The 21,357-nt window shown below is 38.8% G+C and overlaps 1 protein-coding gene and 1 pseudogene across 1 annotated transcript in view; one reads left to right on the top strand and one right to left on the bottom strand.

The window, feature by feature from the left end:
* Positions 1–606: 606 nt before the first annotated feature.
* LOC118632796 lies at positions 607–2,281 on the bottom strand (annotated as a pseudogene).
* A 3,305-nt stretch (positions 2,282–5,586) lies between these two features.
* Positions 5,587–21,357, top strand: part of ZNF33B (zinc finger protein 33B) — a 46,123-nt gene continuing 30,352 nt past the window's right edge. The window contains exons 1-2 of the mRNA XM_036265032.1: positions 5,587–5,746; positions 6,333–6,390. Coding sequence (XP_036120925.1) covers positions 6,376–6,390 — 15 coding nt within the window. The 5' untranslated portion in view covers positions 5,587–5,746; positions 6,333–6,375. The remainder of the gene's footprint in view (positions 5,747–6,332; positions 6,391–21,357) is intronic.

Genomic DNA, 21,357 nt, shown 5'->3' with positions numbered 1-21,357 from the left:
TTTATACAGCAGTTTCCCCCTCAAGATAACCATGTCTTTTAAATCTGTAAATAATGTTATCAAAATCAAGGCAGCAAGAATAACACATTTCCTATATAAAAATATTTTACAGCTGTACCCAAAAAAGAAAAAAAAGAAAATAATAGAAACCCACACATGCTTTGTTAAGGGCTAGTGTTACCCGAGCAGCCAAAAATAAAATAAAATATCCAAATTATTAGCATTAATGTAATACAATTATAACTTCCATAGTCACATTGTCACTGACAATGATTGCTTGAGCACAGGGGTGAGTGCCCCAAGGGCTGGTGGAAGCTATTGCTGCAGATCAGTGTCTGCTCCTGTCTGCACTGCCAGCTCCCACATGTACATCACCCCATACATACTGTGTGTATTTAAAAAATCTGTCACACTACGCAAGTGTCTTTCTATCAAGCAGATAACAGGAAAAAACAACAACAAAAGCTAAACAAGCCAATTGCTCTCTCTTTGGGCTATGGTCATTTCCCTTGTGCATGAAATATTCAACAACACAAGAAAAGGAAAAGATTTCTAAGCACACAAGCTGAGTTTATGGGACAGATGTAACTGTGAACACATATATGCCTACTTCCAGGCATTGTCATCTGATGTTTCACTGCTACTGGTTTCTGTGTCTGAGTCCTCAAACTCTGCTTTGCAAGTGCTTCTCTAAGGGGAGAACAGTCTGGAACTGCGGCTTTGGAAGAAGCTGTTCTTCCCAAAGCCATTTCTTCTCAATTGCTCTGCCTTCATGTGGAACTCTTTGAGCTCATCCTCTGTGAGAGGAAGGCAATTCTCATCATTTTCAGGATACTCCTGCCATACCATTGCTTTCAATAACCTGTGCTCTGCTTCCAGAGAGTGTGAGAGGACCTCCTCTTCAGGGAGAGGGAGACCATTCTGATGACAGCCTTCCTCTCCATTTTCCTTTGGTTCAGGTGTACTGTGGTCCTCCATATCCTCCAGCTTGTCACAGTCTCTATTCTCTGAGAAATCCCCATTCCAGTCATCCTTCAGAGTCTTCAGGAACTCGCTTTTCTTGTCTGTAGTTCGGTGGGTCAACTTAGTCAGAGGAGAGGAACTGATCTCAATGGGAGGAGTGGTGCTGGAGGGGCTCTCTTTGGGAGAGCTTAAAACTGCACCATCAGCCAGTAGTACTGGGTTGGTAACAGAGATTGGACTGGTAAAAGCAGACACCTGTCTAGACGAAAGGGATCCTAATGTGTGTTCCATTCTGTTAGCTTTCCATGCACTGGGCTTGGAAGGAGGTGGTGCAGGCTCAGGAACCAGGTTCCTATGGACACTTGGAACCACGTTGGACGATTTGTTCCCATTTGCATGGTGAGATCCTGGTGAGGTGTGCAGCAGAGAAGGCAGCAGCAGGATCTTCTTTGGAAACTTTTTTGATGACTGGCATTTTTGGAGGTTTGTTTGGCACCACTCCAGAAAGAGTCCCAATAGGTCTGCATGGCTGATTCTATTTGCCAGCTTCTGGATTCAAAGAAAAAAAGTCTCCCACCCTGGCCGGTATGTCTCAGTGGTTAGAGCATCGGCCTGTGGACTGGAGAGTCCTTCGTTCGGTTCCCGCTAAGGGCACGTACCTCAGTTGCAGTTTGTCCCCTGGCCCCGGTTGGGGTCGTGTGGGTGGCAACCACTTGATGTCTCTCTCACATCGATGTTTCTATCTCTCCCCTCCTCTCTCCCTCCCTCCCTCCCACTCTACCTGAAGATAAATGCAAAAATGTCCTTGGGTGAGGATAAAAAAATAATAATAATAATAGTAAAAAAGAAAATATTTCTTTTCAAACTGCAACTTTTCCACCCTGTTTTTTCTTTTCTTCCCTAATTTCTGTAGGTGGCTTTTCCTGAAAGGCATAGCTTTTCCGGGAGTGAAAGCTGCCATTCCAGTGGTGACAGTTCCCTGTGCCACCCCACTGTGCTGACTTATGCCATCATGACCTTGGGAAGAGCCATGCCAACCAGATAGATTCCCTGTGATTTCAGGATATGCTCCCTTAGAGACACCAGAGTCCACAGACATGGTGAAACAGGGAGGACGGTGCCAGGAATCTTTTGTAGTTCATAGAGGTCCATTGTTAAAAGAGCCGTCAGAGGAATTATGTCAACCACGGCTTATTCCAAATCTACCATCTCCTCAGGGTAGGTGCTTTCTGTGTTTTTCAGAGGTAGCTGTGGGTGACTTAACTGCTTGTGGTGTTGAGAAACTTAGCCAAGCAGGAACAAAGTCATGCTGCACCATTTAGGTCCAGTGTCTCTTTTCAGCAAGGTGTGACATCCAACCTCATGGCCAGGATCCCAGAGAGTAAACTCTGTTGTCCTGTTTCCTGAATTTCTTGAGTCAGCCAGCTGATTTCCCACGAGGTGCTCGTTAGAAGTGTGCTTAATAAGGCTGGTCAGTAGCACACCTTATGATGAAGCACAAAGAAGTCAAGCTCTGTGTGGATCACTCTCTCAGTCCCCTCAATTGCTCATCTTAAACTACATAGTTCCCTCCAAAAGGGAAAAGGGGGAAGGAGAAAGACAAAGAGGAAGATAAAAAAAAGTATTTTTTACACTTAACAATGGGGAAGGATAAAGATGTATGTCTATGTTCACCTCACTCATCTTCTTTGATATTGTTGAAATATATGGACATTTGCACAGTGAGTACAAACACTGTTCATAATAAGGTCATAACTAGAAAGACAGGTGGAGTTGCATGGGCAAATAATGTCATCTAAATGACAGATCAAAAATATAATATTAAAGAACTATAAAAGATCTTCTGAGCACTCAACTCCAGTGGCAAAACATCCACATGAAAAAGCCCTTAATTTACAAATCTCATTATTCTTACACAGCTGCAAAAAATAGTGTACAGATTTGTAGTTATATTTGTTTTATCCTTCAAAATCTAAGGATATAAGAAATCTGAAAGGTTGTGGGTTCGATTCTCAGTCACGGCACATACCTAGATTGTGTGTTTGGTCCCCAGTTGGGGTGCATGCAAGAGACAACCAATTGATGTTTCTCTCTCACTGATGTTTTTCTCTCTCACCCTTCCTCTCTCTAAATATATCCTTAGATATATATATCCTCTCAGTAAATATATCCTTGAGTGACAATAAAACAAAAAACAAAAAACCAAGTTTATTGGTACATGGAACAACACAGATGAATCTCAAATGCACTGTGCTAAATAAAAGATACAAGATTCATAAGATTATATACTGTACTATTCCATATATATGACTTTATAGAAAAGGGAAACCTATAGGCATGAAGAATAAATAGTGGCTGCCAGAGGGTAAGAGTGATGAGAGAACTTGACTTCAAAAGAATAGCATAAAAAAAATTTGGGGGGCAGTGATGAAATCAGTTCTGTATTTGACTATGGTGGTGGTTACGCAGATCTATGCATTTGTCAAAATGTATAAAATGGCAACAAATAGAGTGAATGTTGGTATATATAAATTAAAAAGTAAATTAAAAATTTAAATCTCAATAAATTATATCTGACATGGTTTTACTTAAACATTTGCATTTCTTTTCATTCTCCTAGTGGACTTTTTAATGACAACATTCATTTGCATTTTATTTTTTATTATATTACTGGTTAGTTCTTATTTTCTTTTTAATCTTCACCTAATAATTTAAAAAAATCAACTTTTAGAGAGAGAGGAAGGAAGAAAGAAGGACTGAGAGAAACATCTACATAAGAATCATCGAGGTCCCATCAGGCTCGAACTCACAACCTTTCGGTGTACTGGGCAATTCTCCAACCAACTGAGTCATGGAGCCAGGGCTATTACTGGTCAGTTCTAGAGTCCATTTAAAAATTTTCTTTTTATTGGTTTAAAGATAACTTTATTTAGTTAATATATATTTTTCTCTCTCTCAAATAATAAAAATATAAATGTCTGGTTTTATTTTCTTTTAGTATTTTAAAACTAAAATTGAGTTATTTTCTAGAGTAAAATGTATCAGATATTAAATTTATGGTTTCTATCTTTGGTGTCACAACTTCCCCATCTCAACTTATTTCATTAATTTTTTAAACTTAGTGGTTTAAATATGTCAAATCTTGAATCCATGTGAATTTTATCACATATAATTTATGGATATAACCTTTATTTCAGATTGCTGGGAATGACTTTCTGTTTGGAATACTCTATTCTTTCTTTCATTGTTTTGAAATGCTACATTACACTAGATTTAAAAAAATAACCATGGCCCAGTTGGTGTGGCTCAGTGGTTGAGCATCAACCCATGCACCAAGAGGTTGCCAGTTGGATTCCCAGTTAGGGCACATGCCCAGGTTGTGGGCCAGATCCCCAATGGGGGGCATGCAGGAGGTGGCCAATTGATGTTCTTGCTCACTGATGTTTTGATCTCTCTCTTTCTCTCTCTCTAAAAATCAATAAAGAAAATATTTTTTAAATAAATATGGCCACAGTGTTTCCATTAAGCAGATGCCAAACTATTTTGAATAATAGAGGAATTTATACATATTAATACTTCTTAGGCATTTTTCTCCTTTTTAAAATATTTTCTGGCTGTTAATTCAGTTTTCTATTTATTTCAGATGACATTAAGAATGCTTTTATATAGTCCTCAATATATTAAAAATCAAAGAGAAAAATTACATACAAGAATTCGTTTAGATTCTTATTGTAATTTTGTCAGACAATATTGATCTTTCTATGAAACGGTGTATCTCCATTAATTCAAATAATTTTGTCACAGATGAAAGAATATGTATATATAAATAAATAAAAATATTTTCTTTTTGATTGTGTCTCTTTCCTGACTTATCTACAATGTTCGTTTATTGCTTTCACGATTTTGATGAACTAGCTTTCTGTCTAAATCGCACACTGTCTGCACAAAGACTCAGCTGTAAGCCACGACTTTCTGAGCCGCGGCCGGATCCAGGGAGCTCCCTCCTACACCTCCCAAGGCTCCGCGAGGTTGCACCTCTCCGCCAATCCCGAAAGGCTGGAGCACAGACTGGAGGGAAAGGCAGTCCCGGCGGCGGGCGGCCTTCTGCGCATGCCTAGTACCGCCTTCTATCTCTTGGCACTTTCGCCTTTTGCTTGTCTCAGGCCTCGCGTGGGAGGCGGTTCCGGGGCCGCCGAGTCTCTGCGATCTCTGTGGCCAGTGTCACATGAGTAGGGAGCCGCGGGTGGACGCTGGAGGTTTGGGCGGGAACGGAGGCGGGCTCGCCCACTTGCGGGGAGGCTCTTGGTGACCGGCGGTGGGAGGAGCTGCGTGGGCCCCCTCGGTGGCAGGACTGGGCGTCTCTGTGGGGACATGAACCTGGACCCCCCCCCCCCCCCCGCACTTGCCCATTCTCTGCACGGAGCGGGGAGGACGCCGTCCGCAGCCCGGTTCTCTGGGCCGCAGGAGGGCGTGACGGGCGCGTCCGGTCCGTGGGGTGGGGGCGGTATTGCGGGAGGAGTGTGTGCGCGTGCCTGACGCGTGACTTGTGTGGCGTGGTTTTGGGGTGCAAGCCTCGCCAGCGGCCGCAGCTTGTCCCTTATCGTTCCTCTCCAGGCGGACAGTGCCCTTGGTTTTCCACTTGTCTGGATTCCGAAGTGCTCGCCCGTCCCTGCATCTTGATATATGCTGTTCCTCTGTCCTGACTTGCCCCGGCATCCAGGAAGAATATTTCAAGAATTACCTGTTTTTGTCTCATTTGAAAAAAGTTGTTTTTCTTCTGAAGGTTAGTGACTTACTCAGGACGACAGTATTGTTCGTGGAGAAACCCAGTACTATTTTCACGCAACTATAAGAAGTTTCATATAAAAACATCCTTTTGAGAAATGGCAACAAAGATGAATTAAAACATAGACCTTTCCTTAAAGCACTGCTTTTTATAGCTTTCTTTGAAGTCACTAAAAATTTAGTAACGTTAGTAGGAACGTTGGTAAACAGCTTAGTCCTCAGTACTTTTTACAACAATTTTGATGAAGGGTTAATATTTCTTCATTAGGTGTTTGATTTGTTTTAATCAGGTTTGTCATTAAAACTTTTTTTTTTTGTGAACACCAAGGGAGATTTAATATTAAAAAATACATGGGAAGCAAATATTTATATTAACCCAGTAAACATTTTTTGCCCCAAAGCTATATGGTCATATTAGAGTCAAATGGGTATTCTTTCACCAATTCCCTGTACCTTCTGAAGGTCAAAGGGATGCTGGCATTCTTCCTATTTACTGGGGTTGTGTAGCTTTTAGGGCAGAAGAATTCAGGAGCTGCCAGGCAGGCCAGATCTTTCATGACCCAATTTTTCTTTTTGTAACCCAGGGTGTCTTCAGGGTTGTCTACATTTTCCCAAGAACACCAGAAAATGAATAAATCCCAGGTAAGTTGTTTGTCTCCACTTTATTTTACAATAGGCTTTGTGTGATTTCTAAGAGTCCATATGTTAAGATGGGAAATTAGTAATAGATAAAAATCAAACTACCCAGAAAATGTAAAGTAACAGATTAGTAGCAGGGCCATATTGGCTTGTAGATTTATACTGATGGTTAATATATATTAGAGTTTCTAAGTTAACTTGCAAGTATATCTCTGATGTTTCTAATGACCATGATAGAAAGGGAGACACTTGGATACAGACAAATTCTGTTCAAGACACAAAGACTTAGTAGTGGAGATGTAGTTTTTAACCTTAATACAGGGTCACATAGTGAATAACCTTCCAGTGACAGCCCTGAAATGAGTGCCTGAAACTTCCCCACTGGAAGTAAAAGGGTCCAAGAGGTGGCTCAAACAATCAGTTTTACGATGGTCTTGTTTGTTCCTGCTATAAAACCTAGTATGTTTAGAGGAGTAAATGGTCTGCATGCCTGTTACAAAAACTCTCCATAACTGTTTCGTCTTAGCTAGGCTGTGTATATAAGGTGTGCAGCAGGTAGTTAAAAGGTTAAGTTCTTTAATAAATGTTTCTGAGTTTCTCAAGTTAAATTGCATCCCGTAGCATTTTGGTTCTTCCCCTCCACTTTTTAGAATCTATCCAGGTAAAGGTCACCAATGACTTAATTGTAGTCGTTGTAACTCAGGAGAGTCAACCTCACTCGGACACAAAGTTGGGTGAATTAGAGGTGAGCTTTATTACCTGTGCAGGGACTGCAGCCAACCTACACAGAGGAGAACTGCAGCCCCGAGCTCAGGGGGAGAGTTGCTTATATAGGACAGGGGTCATTCAAGAGTTTAGCAGAGCAAGCAAGCTGGGTGTACAGAAGCGGAGGCAGTTAGCAATAAGCAGGAGGGAACAGAGATGGGAGGGAGCTGAGGCGAAAGGGAACTGGGTGAACTGGGTCAGCATACATCTATCCTGCTATCCTTTCTATTATCTAAGTTTTAAAAACTAACAAATTCGAGATGGATATCAGTGGTTATCCAGGTGCAATACATATATTTTTAACAGTTACAGTTTTATGGGGTAAAGGGAACTTCAGTTTCTCCCTATCAGTTTATTTACAGAGCATGCAGGACACTCTGGCCTTGGGGCCATTTCTGTCCTCCCTTTTTCTGAAGGATGTTGCTTTTCAAATTCCCAGTGAAGGTCAAACTCTGGTTAATTTTTATGGGGTAAAGCCATCTATAACAGTAGTTGCCTAACTTGAACAACTGCTACATTACCCTACTTGACTACTCTCTCCTGGGAAGTCTCCTTTGTCTTCTTCTCATATTTCTGATGGCTCTTTTTTTGGAGTCTTCCTCATTGTGTCTCTAGTTTAGTTCTAAGTTTTCATCCTTTGTCCACTAATCTTCTCATTTTATCTATATATGGTATATATATATATATATATATATGTAGTTGAACAATACTGTTTATTGTTTTGGGTGCTTTTAAAAATATGTAAATTGCCCTGGCTGGTTTGGCTCAGCAGTTAGAGCGTTGGCCCGTGGACCAGATAGTCCCAGGTTTGGTTCCCGCTAAGGGCATGTATCTCGGTTGCAGTTTGTCCCCGGACATGGTTGGGGTTATGTGGGTGGCAGCCACTCGATGTGTCTTTCTCACTTCGATGTTTCTCTCTCACTCTTCCTCCCTCTCTCCCCTCTGCTCTGTCTGAAGATAAATGCAAAGAATGTCCTTGGGCGAGGATAAAAAAAAAAAAACCCTCATCCTCCCCTTGCGACTCTAGAAAAATTCCTTAAAAAAAAAGTAAATTATCTTAATGGATATATGATACACATTTGCCCCTAACTCATCATTGAATAGCAACACTATATTCCAAATACTATATTTTATTGGTAGACACTTAAGTAATTTCTATCTTTCATTAATGTAAATAATGCTGCTATGAATATCCTTTTCATTCTTTGCACAAACGCAAATGTATCTCCAGACTCTAAAACAGTGCTTCTCAAAGTGACGTTTTTTTGATCAGAAGCAGCAGCATAATCTGGAAGCTTGTTTGAAGTGCACATTCCTATGTCCCATTCTAAACTTTATGGAAGAGAAATTCTGGAATGAGGCCCAGCAATCATGTTTTAATAGGACATCCATGTGATGCTGACATCTACTAAGTTTGAGAATTGCTCTAGAGTTTTATGATTAATATTTTTGAATTGTAGAATATGAGGACTTCCAGTTTTTATAGGTATATTATTATCAATTAGAAGACTACTTTTCCTTCTTCCTTTTCAGCTGTACAAAATTATTTCTTCGCTAATGTGTGAAAAACTCCACTGTTTAATTTTCATGTGTCTATCATTTAGGTTGTGAAGCTTTTATAAATTTATTGCTTTTCAGGTTGTTTTCTACTGAGTTTTGTAAGAATTCTCTATTTTAAATGGCAGTTTTTTTGTTATAAGTGTTACTTTTCTCAGTATGCTTTTTGTCTTTTCACTTTATGGTATGCTTTCTGAAACTTTTATATTGTGGTACAACCCTCTTGTGTCTTCTGTTTTTTATTGTTTTTCTTACCCCATGGGCCTAATGAAAATTTTCAATATTTTATCTAAAAATACCAAATTTGTTTTAATATTTAGTACCCTAATCCATCTGGATTTTTAAAACAGATGTGATGAAAGGATCTAATTTTATATTTGTCCACCTGTAAAAAATAAGCAGCACAGTAAAAGGATAACACTTACTGACTTAGGACTAATGAAATAGATCTGAGTAGAAATACCTATCATGATTTTTCATTATGCATGCTGCTGGTTTGGGAATGAGGTGGATACGTTTTTTCATGTTCACAAAATATCCATCAAGTCTTATTTTATTAAAAAGGAGAGTTTAATATTTCCATATGCCTATTTAACATTTTATGGGGATGATGATACAACTTTTCTCTTTGGATTTATTGAATTATATTTCCGCATTTCTCATATTTGTGTTCTAAAACAAACACCACTCATTCAAAAAGCATTATTCTCTTAAGGATCTGCATAATTCTGTTTGTCAGTATTTTTTTGCATAAACTTATCCATTGTATTGTTGTCATTTTATTTATTTATTTAATTTTATATTTGTCATAGATGTTTCTCCTTTTATACCCCATTGACACCCTCCTCCCCATCCCCCTGCCCCATCCCCGGCTTTGTTGTCCATGTCCATTGGTTATGCGTACATGCATATAAGTTCTGTGGTTTATCTCTTCCCTTCCTTCACCACCCCCTCTTCTGAGGGTTCTCAGTCAGTACCCTACTTCCATGTTTCTGGGTCTACCCTATTCCTCAGACTGTTATGTTCGTTATATTTCACAAATAAGTGAGATCATGTGGTATTTGCCTTGGCTTGTTTCACTTAGGATAATACTTTCAAGGTACCTCCATGTCGTCTCAAAGGATAAGAGATCTTTCTTTCTTACAGCTGCATAGTACTCCATTGTGTATATGTACCACAGCTTTTTTATCCATTTGTCTACTGATGGACACTTGGGCTATTTCCAGATCTTAGCTATTGTAAATAGTGCTGCTATGAACATGGGGGTACATATATTCTTTGATTGGTGTTTCAGGCTTCTTAGGGTATATTACTAGAAGTGGAATCACTGGGTCAAATGGCAGTTCAATTTTTAGTTTTTTGAGGTAACAACATATGCTTTTACATAGTGGCTGCACCAGTCTGCATTCCCACCAGCAGTGTACTAGCGTCCCCTTTTCTCCACACCATGGCCAACACTTGTTTGATGATTTGTTGATGGTGGCCACTCTGACAGGTGTGAGGTGATACCTCATTGTTGTTTTAATTTGCATCTCTGTGATGATCAGTGATGTTGAGCATTTCTTCATTTATCTCTTGGCCATTTGTATGTCCTGTTTGGAGAGGTGTCTATTCAGCTCCTCTGCCCGTTTTTTAATTGGGTTCTTTTTCTTCCTTTTGTTGAGTTGTATGAGTACTCTATATATTTTGGCAATTAACCCCTTATCTGATATATCATTGGCAATGATGTTCTCCCATACAGTGGGTTGCCTTTCCATTTTGATGGTTGTTTCTTTTGCTGTGCAGAAGCTCTTTACTTTGATGTAGTCCCATGTGTTCATTTTTTCCTTTTTTTCTGTTGCCTTAGGTACGTATCAGTAAAAATTCTGCTGCGTGTGATGTCTGAAATTCTGTTGCCTACATTTTCTTCTAGAATTTTTATGGATTCATGAGTCACATTTAAGTCTTTGATCCGTTTTGAGTTTATTTTTGTGTATGTGGTAAGTTGATGGTCTAGTTTCATTTTTTTTTTCATGTAGCTGTCCAATTTTTCCACACCATTTATTAAAGAGGCTGTCTTTACTCCATTGTATGCTCTTGCCTCCTTTCTTAAATACTGATTGAGCATAGTGTCTTGGGTCCATTTCTGGGTTCTCTATTCTATGCCACTGGTCTATATGCCTGTTCTTGTGCCAGTACCCAACTGTTTTGATTGCAGTCTTTTTGTAGTATAACATGATATCTGGTATTGTCCTCTCACCTACTTTGTCCTTTTTCAAGACTGCTGTGGCTATTCGAGGTCTTTTTTGGTTCCATATAAATTTTTAAGTATTTGTTCTAGTTCTGTGAAATATGTCGTTGGTATTTTGATGGGGACTGCATTGAATCTATAGATTGCTTTGGGTAATATGGACATTTTAATGATGTTAATTCTTTCAATCCATGAACAAGGTATGTGCTTCCACTTTTTTATATCTTCCTCTATTTCTTTTTCCCATTACCTGTAGTTTTCTGCAAATAAGTGCTTTACTTCTTTGGTTAAGTTTATTCCTAGGTATTTTAATTTTTTTGCCACAATGGTAAATGGGATTGTTTTTTCAGTTTCTCTTTCTGTGAGTTCATCATTGGTGTATAAGAATGCCATTGATTTCTTGACGTTAATTTTGTATCTTGCTACTTTGCCAAATGCATGTATTAAGTCTAGTAGATTTTCTATGTTTAATAGCATGTCATCTGCAAACAATGACAGTTTCACTTCCTCCTTTCCAATTTGGATCTCTTATATTTTTTCTTCCTGTCTGATTGCTGTGGATAAGACTTCCAGTAATATGTTAAATAAGAGTGGCGAAAGTGGGCATCCCTGTCTTATTCCTAACCTTAAGTGAAATGCTTTTAGTTTCAGCCCATTGAGTATGAAGTTGGCTGTAGGTCTTTCCTATGTGGTCTTTATTATGTCGAAATAGCATTCCTCTATTCCCATATTGCTGAGTGTTATATCAGAAATGGATGCTGGATCTTGTCTAATGCTCTTTCAGCATCTATTGATATGATCATGTGGTTTTTATTATTCATTTTGTTCATGTGGAGTATCACATTTATTGATTTGCGAATATTGTACCAGACTTGTATCCCTGGGATGAATTCCCCTTGGTCATGGTGAATAATTTTTTTGAAGTATTGCTGGATCTGATTTGCTAGTATTTTGCTCAGGATTTTGGCATCTATGTTCATCAAGGATATTGGCTTGTAGTTTTCTTTCTTTGTAGTGTCTTCTTCTGGTTTTGGAATTAGAATTATGCTGTCCTCATAAAACGAGTTTGGAAATCTTCCTTCTTCTTGAATTTTTGATATAATTTGAGGAGAATGGGTGTTAGTTCTTTTGTGAATGTTCGGTAAAACTCCCCCGTGAAGCCATCTGGGCCTGGGCTTTTGTTTGCTGGGAGAGTCTTGATTACATCTTCAATTTTGTTAGTTGTTATTGGTCTGTTCAAGTTTTCTATCTCTTCCCAGTCCAGTTTTGGGAGACTATGTGTTTCTAGAAATTTGTCCATTTCACTTAGATTGTCGAATTGTTGGCATATAATTGTTCATAGTCGTTGTTAATGATCTTTTGTATTTCTGTGGTGTCAGTTGTTACTTCTCTTTCATTTCTGATTTTGTGTATTTGGGTTCTCTCTCTTTGTTTCTTAGTGAGTCTAGCTAAGGGTCCATCAATATTGTTTATCTTTTCGAAAAACCAGCTCTTTGTTTCATTGACCTTTGAATTGTTTTTTGGTCTCGATGTCATTTATTTCTGTTCTGATCGTTACTATTTCCTTCCTTCTACTTGCTCTGGGGTTTTCTTTTTGTTTGCTTTCTAATTCTTTAAGTTGTGAGGTTAGACAGTCAATTAGAAATTTTTATTGTTTCTTGAGGTAGGCCTCTAGTGCTATGAACCTCCCTCTCAGAACTGGTTTTGCTGCGTCCCATAGATTGTGTTGTTGTGTGTTCATTTTCATTGGTTTCCAGGAAGTTTTTAATTTCTTCCTTGATCTCCTTGGTAACCCATTCATTGCTTAATAACATGCTATTTAGCCTCCATGTGTTCAAATGTATTTGCATGTTCTTGTTGCAATTGATTTCTAGTTTCATGCCATTGTGATCTGAGAAGATGCTTGATATGATTTTAATATTCTTGAACTTGTAGAGATTAATTTGTTTCTTATCATGTGGTCTATCTTTCAGAATGTCCCATGTGCACTTGAGGAGAATGTGAATTCTATAGTTTTGGGATGTAATTCTCTGTAGATATCTATTAAATCCATTTGGTCTAGTGCTTCATTTAGAGTCTCTGTTTCCTTGCTAATTTTTTTCTAGAGAATCCGTTCAGTGATGTCAGTTGGCTGTTGAAGTCCCCTGCTATGATTGTATTGCTGTCGGGTTCTTCTTTGAAGTCTTCCAGAAAATTTTTAATATATTTTGGTGCTCCTATATTGGGTACATATATTTTTATCAAGGTTATCTCTTCCTGTTGGGTAGATCCTTTCCATATTTTGTATTGGCCTTCTTTGTCACTAGTTGTGGTTTTCATTTTAAAATCTATTTTATCAGATATGAGTATTGCTACCCCAGCTTTTTTTTCTTTTCCATATGCTTGGAAGATTTTTTTCCATCCCTTCACTTTCAACCTGTGTGAGTCTTTTGTTGTGAGGTGTGTCTCTTGTAAACAAGATATATATGAGTCATGCTTTCTTATCCAATCAGCTACTCTGTGTCTTTTTATGGGAGCATTCAGTCCATTTCCATTAAAATGATTATTGATATGTACTTATTTATTGCAATTGTTGTTTCGTGTGGTTCTATTTTTCTTCCTGCTTCTACTAATTATAGCAGTCCTTTTAACATTTCTTGCAGTGCTGGTTTGGTGCTAATGTATTCCCTTAGTCTTTTTTTATCTGGGAAGATCTTTATTTGACCTTCTATTTTGAAGGATAGCCTTGATGGGTAGAGTAGTCTTGGATTCACATCCCTGTTTTTCATGACCTTGATTACTTCATGCCATTCCCTTCTGACCTGTAGTGTTTCTTGTGAGAAGTCTGCTGAGAGCCTTATGGGGTTTCCTTTGTAGGTAATCTGTTGCTTATCTCTTGCTTCTTTTTGGATTGTCTCTTTGTCTTTAATTTTTGGCATTTTAATTACTATGTGTCTTGGTGTGGCCTGTTTGGGTTCTTGTTACTTGGGGCTCTCTGTGCTTCTTGAACTTGAATGCCTTCTTCCTTCACCAAATTAGGGAAGTTTTCTGTCACTATTTCTTTGAATATATTCTCTAACCCTTGCTCATTTTCTTCTTTGGGGACTCCTGTGATGTGAATATTAGTACGTTTCCAGTTGTCCCACAGTTCTCTTAAGCTGTCTTCCTGTTTTTTAAATTGATTTTTTCTTTTGGTTTTCTGTTTGATTTTTTTTACCCTGTCCTGTAATTCACTGATCCGGTCCTCCGCTTCCTGTACTCTGCTGTTTAGACCTTCCAATGTGTTCTTTATTTCTGATATGTCATTCTTGATTTTTTCTTGGTGGTTTTTAATTTCCATTTGGTTGATTTTCAACATCTCTGTGTCCTTACTCATGATGTTGAGCTTCCTCAAGATCATGGCTGTGAATTCTAGCTCTGTTAACTTGCTTAACTGTTCCACATTTATCTCATCTTGGGTAGAGGTCTCTTGTTCTGTCATTTGGCTTCTGTTTCTGTGTTTCACCAATTTGGCTATCACAGTGGGCTTTGGAGCCTGCCAAATTTTCCCTGTGGGGTTTGGTGTTCTGCTGTTTGTGACTCCTTTTCCTGAGTTTGGATGAGTGAGGGAGGACCCATATAAAACACCACTGTCAAGTCTTACTTTCTTGGTTAGAGTTGCTAGCCCAGGAATGGTACAGTTATCCTCTAGCTTTTTGCCTGGAGGCTATCAGTAGTGGTTACTTGTAGAGCCTTGGCTTCTCAGTTGAATGAAAAACTCCCTCAGGTGCTAAGTTTAAGCGGATTTCCAGGATCGAATCTGTGACACTGGTTATATGGTCCTCGTAACCTGCTTTTTTGTTCCCTTTTCCCATCGATTTGTGTTTATTTTAGTTGTAATTCCAGTTTGGTCCTGGGAGATGGTCTTTGTAGCTTCCATTCACTCTGCCGCCTTTTTTTAACTCGTATTTTTGTCATTTTAAAAATGTTTAATCTTGCCCTGGCCGATTTGGCTTACCGGTTAGAGTGTCAGCCTGCAGTCCAGAGAGACCTGGGTTCAGTTCCCGCTAAGGGCATTTACCTCAGTTGCAGTTTGTCCCCGGCCCTGGTTGGGTCGTGTGGGTGGCAGCCACTTGATGTGTCCCTTTCACGTTGATGTTTCTCTTTCTCTCTCTCTCTCTCCCTCCCTCCCTCCCACTCTATCTGAACAAAAAATGAAAAAATGTCCTCGGGTGAGGATTAAAAAAAAAAAAGTTTAATCTTTGCTTTTTATTCCTAACGGTTTTTCATTTGTGCCTTTTTTGACTAATTTTTTATTACAGATAGATACATTTTATTAGTCTTTCAAGCATAGGCTTTTGATTTAATTGATCATCACTATAATTAAGTTATATTAACTTTTACGTCTCTTCCTTTATTATTTCAACTATCTTTGGTAATATACTTTTTTTTCTAACTGTTTTGTTAAAGATAAGTTTATTCTAGAACTTTTAATATATGCATTTATGGTTATAATTTTCTTCTATATACCACTGAGGCTCCAAACCCAAGTAGCAGTGCTTAATTTTTTTGTATAAAAGTTTCAGTTTCCTGCCGTGGCCAGTTTGGCTCAGCGGTTAGAGCGTTGGCCTGCGGTCCAGAGAGACCCGGGTTTGGTTCCCGCTAAGGGCACGTACTTCGGTTGCAGTTTGTCCCCGGCCCTGGTTGGTCGTGCGGGTGGCAGCCACTCGATGTGTCCCTTCACGTCGATGTTTCTCTCTCTCTCTCCCTTCCTCTCTCTCCCTCCCACTCTATCTGTACAAAAAATGGAAAAGTGTCCTCGGTTGAGGATAAAAAAAAAAAAAAAAAAAAGTTTCAGTTTCCTTTTGATACCTTCTTCAGTCAATAAAGTAAAATGTAGTTTTACTTTAAATCTTATTTCTATATGTTAAGCATATATATAGAAAAGTTCACAAGTCTTAAGCATAGAGCTCAAAGAGTTACAGTCATGTACTGTTTAATGGCAGGGATTCGTTATGAAAAATGCGTTGTTAGGCAGTTCTGTCATGTGAACATCATAGAGAACTGACACAAACCTATATAGTATTGCCTACTGCTCGTAGGCCATAAGCTTTTATAGCATATTACTTTACAAACAACATCAGATAAAATCTTTTACATTGAGTTTTGGAAGATTGTCTGTATCTAGGAATTTATCCAGTTGGTCCAGATTGTGCAATTTGTTGGCATATAGTTGACTATGATATTTTCTTACAATCCTCTGTATTTCTGTGTTGTCAGTTGTTATGTTTACTCTTTCATTTCTGATTTTATGTGGTTTCCATTTCTTTTTTTCTTGATCAGTCTAGTTAAAGGTTTTGAAACTTTATTTATCTTTTTAAAGAATTAGCTCTGGTTTCACTGATATTTTGTATTTTTTTTTTTTTTGGATGCTGTAGTTTATTTCTTTTCTGATCTTTGTTATTTTCTTTCTTCTACTCACTTTGGGCTTTATTTATTGTTTTTTTTTTTCCCTATTTCCATTAACTATAAGGTTAGAATGTTTATTTGAAAGTTTTTTTATGTTTTGAGGTACGCCTGTAATGCCATGAATTTCCACCTAAGGACTGCTTACACTGTGTCCCATGGATTTTGGGGTTGTTGTGGTCTTATTTTCATTTGTTCTAAGGTATCTTTTGTTTTGTTTTTCTTGATCTCCTTAGTAACCCATTTATTGTATAGTAACATGTTATTTAGTCTCCATGTCTTTGTGTGTTTTTCAGTTTTTTACTTGTGATTGATTTCTAGTTTCATACATTATGTTCAGAGAAGATGCTTGATATGATTTCAATCTTCTTAAATTTATTAAGCCTTGTTTTGTGTCCTAACATGTATGTGGTCTATCCTAGTTAATGTTCTTTTTGCACTTGAAAAGAACATATATTCCGTGGCTTCTGGGTGAAGTGCTCTGAAGATATCAATTAAATCCATATGGTCTAGTGTGTCATTTAGGTCAGAATTTCCTTGTTGATTTTATGTCTGAAAGATCTATCCATTGATGTCAAGGGGGTGTTAAAATCCCATATTATCACTGTATTACTGTCTAACTTTCCCTTTATGGCTATCAAGATTTGCTTTATATCTTTAGGTGCTCCTATGTTGGGTACATAAATATTTCCAAGGGAAACGTATCGTCCTGTTGGATTGATCTGTTTATAATTATATAGTGTTTTTCTTTTTCTCTTATTATTAAACAGACTTTGTTGTAAAGTCTGTTTTGTCTTATATAAGTATTGCTATTCCAGCTTTTATTTTCCCGTTTCCATTTGCATGAATTCTATTTTTCTATACCTTTACTTTTAGTCTGAGCATGTTTTTTGCTCTGAGGTGGATCTCTTGTCGATAGCATATATGTGGGTCTTTTTTCTCATACATTCAGCTACCCTTTGTCTTTTGGTTGGACCATTTAATATATTTACATTTAAATTGATAATTGATAGTTATGTATTTATTGCCATTTTATCCTTTAAAACTGTTTTTTACCCCTGTCTTAATGAAACTTTTAACATTTCTTGTAATGGTTTGGTGGTAATGAACTCCTTTAGCTATTTTTTGTCTGGAAAGGTCTTTATTTCTCCTTGAATTTTAAATAATAGCCTTGCTGGATAGAGTAGTCATGGTTGTAGGTTCTTTCTTTCCATCACTCTGAATATTTCATGCTAATTCCTTCTGGCTTGAAATGTTTCTATTGAGAAATAGTCTGACAGTCTTTTGGGAGCTCCCTTGTACAGAACTACCATCTTTCTCTTTTTGCTTTTAAGATTCTCTCTTTGTCTTTAGACTTTGCCATGTTAATTATGATGTGTCTTGGTGTGGGCCTCTGAGTTCCTCTTGTTTCATACTCTCTGCACCTCCTGAACTTGTGTCTTTTTCCTTCACCATGTTAGGGAAACTTTCAGTCATTATTTCTTGAAATAAGTTCTCAGTTCCTTGCTCTCCCTCTTCTCCTTCTGGTACCCTTGTGGTGTGGATATTGTTTTGCTTAATGTTGTCTCAAAGTCCATTAAACTATTCTCATTAAAACAATTTTTTTTTGCTCTGATTGAATGTTTTTTGCTACCGTATTTTCCAAATCAATGATTTGATCCTCTGCTTCATCTAACCTACTGTTTATTTTTTCTAGCATATTAATTTCAGTTATTGTATTCTTAATTTCTGAGTGGTTCTTTTCAGTGCTTGCTATCTGTTCATTGAAATTCACACTAAGTTCTCGAGCATCCTGTAACCAGTTTTTGAACTCTATATCTGGTAGATTGCTTGCCTTTCTTTCATTTAGTTCTTTTTCTGGTGATGTCTCTTGTTTGTTTGTTTGTTTGTTTTGTTTGAGGCATATTTATTGCCTCTCCAGTTTGGCTAACTTTTTGTCTTTGTTGCTGTGTATTAGGTAGATCTGCTATGACTCCCAGTCTTGGTAGGGTGGCCTTATGTAGGCCCACTGTTGGACCCAGTGGTGCAGTCTCCGCATCACATGGGTACCAGAAGGAGAAGAGGGAGAGCAAGGAACTGAGAACTTATTTCAAGAAATAATGACTGAAAGTTTCCCTAACATGGTGAAGGAAAAAGACACAAGTTCAGGAGGTGCAGAGAGTATGAAACAAGAGGAACTCAGAGGCCCACACCAAGACACATCATAATTAACATGGCAAAGTCTAAAGACAAAGAGAGAATCTTAAAAGCAAAAAGAGAAAGATGGTAGTTCTGTACAAGGGAGCTCCCAAAAGACTGTCAGACTATTTCTCAATAGAAACATTTCAAGCCAGAAGGAATTAGCATGAAATATTCAGCACCTGAGCTGGGTGCTTCAGGAATGTCCTTGATATGAGTTATGTGAATTATTGTTGTAATTGAGTCTTGATTGCTGTTGGCCTGTCTGTCTGTGGGATCAACTCTCAGGCTGGCTGACTATGAGGCTTGACCTTGACCACAGTGTATGAATTGCTGTGCCCATGCTGACCACATGTGGAATTCACATCAGCAGCATCTGGTGTCTGCCAGGATCTCCCTTTGGATGTGCCAGTTGTGAAGCTAATTGGATCCTGCTCTGATGTTGTCTGAAAATTGCCACTGGGTGTGTTGGTTCTGGGGTCTCTTGGGAGGGACTGTGGTGCAGATCAATGTTAGATGCTGCCTGTAATTGCCTCTGGGCAACATGTTTGGAGTTACAAAGCAATCCAGTTTGGGCTGCCTCAGCTGGGCCTAGGTGTGCGTTGAAAGGACTAAGTTACACACCAAGGCTGGCTTCAAAACACCAAGTCTGGGAGGCAGGTCACCAAAAGGTCCAAGACACCCTGAAATCTGCTTCTGCCTGCCTCTGCCTGCCAGCTGCCTGGTAGGCTCAGTCACTGAATGAGCTTCTGGAAGTACGTGAGTTGCAAGAGATAGGTTTTCATTGAGTCTCCAGGTAGGAGTGAGTTTTTTCACCAGATTGATACACAGGTTTAAACTCAGTACCAGTGCTTGGTCTGAGGCCACTCAGCAAAACTCCCAGGGTACACCAAAGCTAGATGCTATATGACAGGTTCCCAAGTCCTTTTTGACGCCGGAGTTGTCAGGGTAGAGTTTGCCGGAGCAAAGTTTATCAGGACCAAACAGACCAAGATTTGACCATGTGAAGGGAGGGCTCTTTATTGGTCAGGATTATGAGGGAAAAATGGCCCCCAACCTAGAGCTACACAACTCAGTCAATTCCAGATTCTGCCCCTGACTTCCTGGAGACTTGGGGCTTGGCAGGGCAGGGCTGCCAGAATCTGCATGGTGGGACTAGTGTATCTCCTGTGAGGGGTAGGCACCAGTCTGGCTCGCAGGAAGGTGGGGGAAATGGCCCCTGCCACAGAGCCGCAAAACTCAGTCACTGACACCCCATGAGACTGCCCAGACCTCTACACTCCAGCCTAGGGAACTGACTTCTCAGGGCATTAGCTCTGCAGGTTGGGGAGACAAGGAATCCAGCTGTTGGGGTTACTGCTTTCCTTCAGGCTGAGGACATATGGAGGGGATTGCTCCACATCTGTGGTGTGGGGGAGTGACTCAGCACAGTGACCCTGGCAGCTGTTCGTTTGGGTCTCTGACTGGAGCTACAAACCCCAGTTTCTCCTCACGTGACTCTAGTCCAGTCTGCTCTCCCTCCACCAGGCCCAGGGTTAGTGGCTGCAAAAGAGATTTTGTGTGCTGATCCTTTAAGAGGGTGCCTCCGTTCCTAGCAGACTTCTGTCTCTCCCTGGAATCCCCGCTAATTTTCACAGCCAGATGTTGTGTGACCATCTCTTCCTGGCTCTGGTGCTCTGGGCTGGGATCCCAGAGTGGGGTTGAGACTCCACATTCCTCAGGGGAGCCTTTGCAGCTGAGATACCCTGCCAGATTCTGAGCTGCCACACGTGGGTGCAGTGCCAGCCCTTTTTGCATCTCCACCCTTCCTACCACTCTCCATGCGGCTGCTTCTATAAACCCTTGGTTATAAGACTCTGTTCAGCTAATTGTAATTCCAGTTTGGTACTGGGAGGAGGTGAGTGTAACTCCCACCTGCTCTGCTGCCCATCTTGTATCCTCCCCTTTATTTCCTTAATTGGTGAATTATATTGATTTTCAGATGTAAAACTAACTAGATACATATGTATTCTGAAAGTCTTTGCCCACTCTGTGTGTTGTACTTTTATTTTCTTTCTGCCTTTTGATAAGAATAGTTTCTCAATACAGTATAATTAATATAATTTTTTCCTGTTTAAAAAATATTTGCCTGTCCTGAGGTCATGAAATTATTTTCTATTGCATTTGCTAAACTTTTTGCTTTACTTTTTAGATTTAGATCTATATAATGTTTAAAATGAATTTCTGCTTACACTTAAGATAGCAATCAATATTTAATGTATTAAAACTAATACCATTCACTGAAATGACTGTCCTTCTGTTACTCTTGTCATAATCAAGTGACCATACATGTATGGACCTGTTATTGGACTCTTTTAATTTTATGTATACATTTCAAAATCCCTATGTCCGTACCACATTGTTTTAATTATGGTACATCTATTACTTATATACTTGATAATATTTCTCTTGCTTTCTTTTTATTCAAGATCATCTTGTCTGTTATTAGCCCTTTGATTTTCACCTATTTTAGAATTGGCTTGTCTAATATCCAAGAAAGTATCTGCTTGGGTTTTATTTGTTTGCTATTAATTTGTATATTGGCATGGAGCAAATTGATATTTTTATAATATTGAGGCTTCCTATATAGGAATGTGTTATATGTCCCCGTCTATTAGGTCTTGTTTATTTTCATTCATTATATTTTGTCATTTTCTTTGTAGAGATTTTCATAGTTTTCATGCTATTATTACACAAATTTTAATTTTCTGAAATTCGTTATACAGACTCGTATCCATTTTCTAAAACTTCTATTTGATTTTCTATGTATGTAATTG

The sequence above is a fragment of the Molossus molossus genome, unplaced genomic scaffold (genome assembly GCF_014108415.1).
Source record: "Molossus molossus isolate mMolMol1 unplaced genomic scaffold, mMolMol1.p scaffold_m16_p_17, whole genome shotgun sequence".
Classification (NCBI taxonomy): Eukaryota; Metazoa; Chordata; class Mammalia; order Chiroptera; family Molossidae; genus Molossus; species Molossus molossus.
The sequence above is the reverse complement of the archived record's forward strand: the minus strand, read 5'-3'. Positions and strand labels throughout refer to the sequence as shown.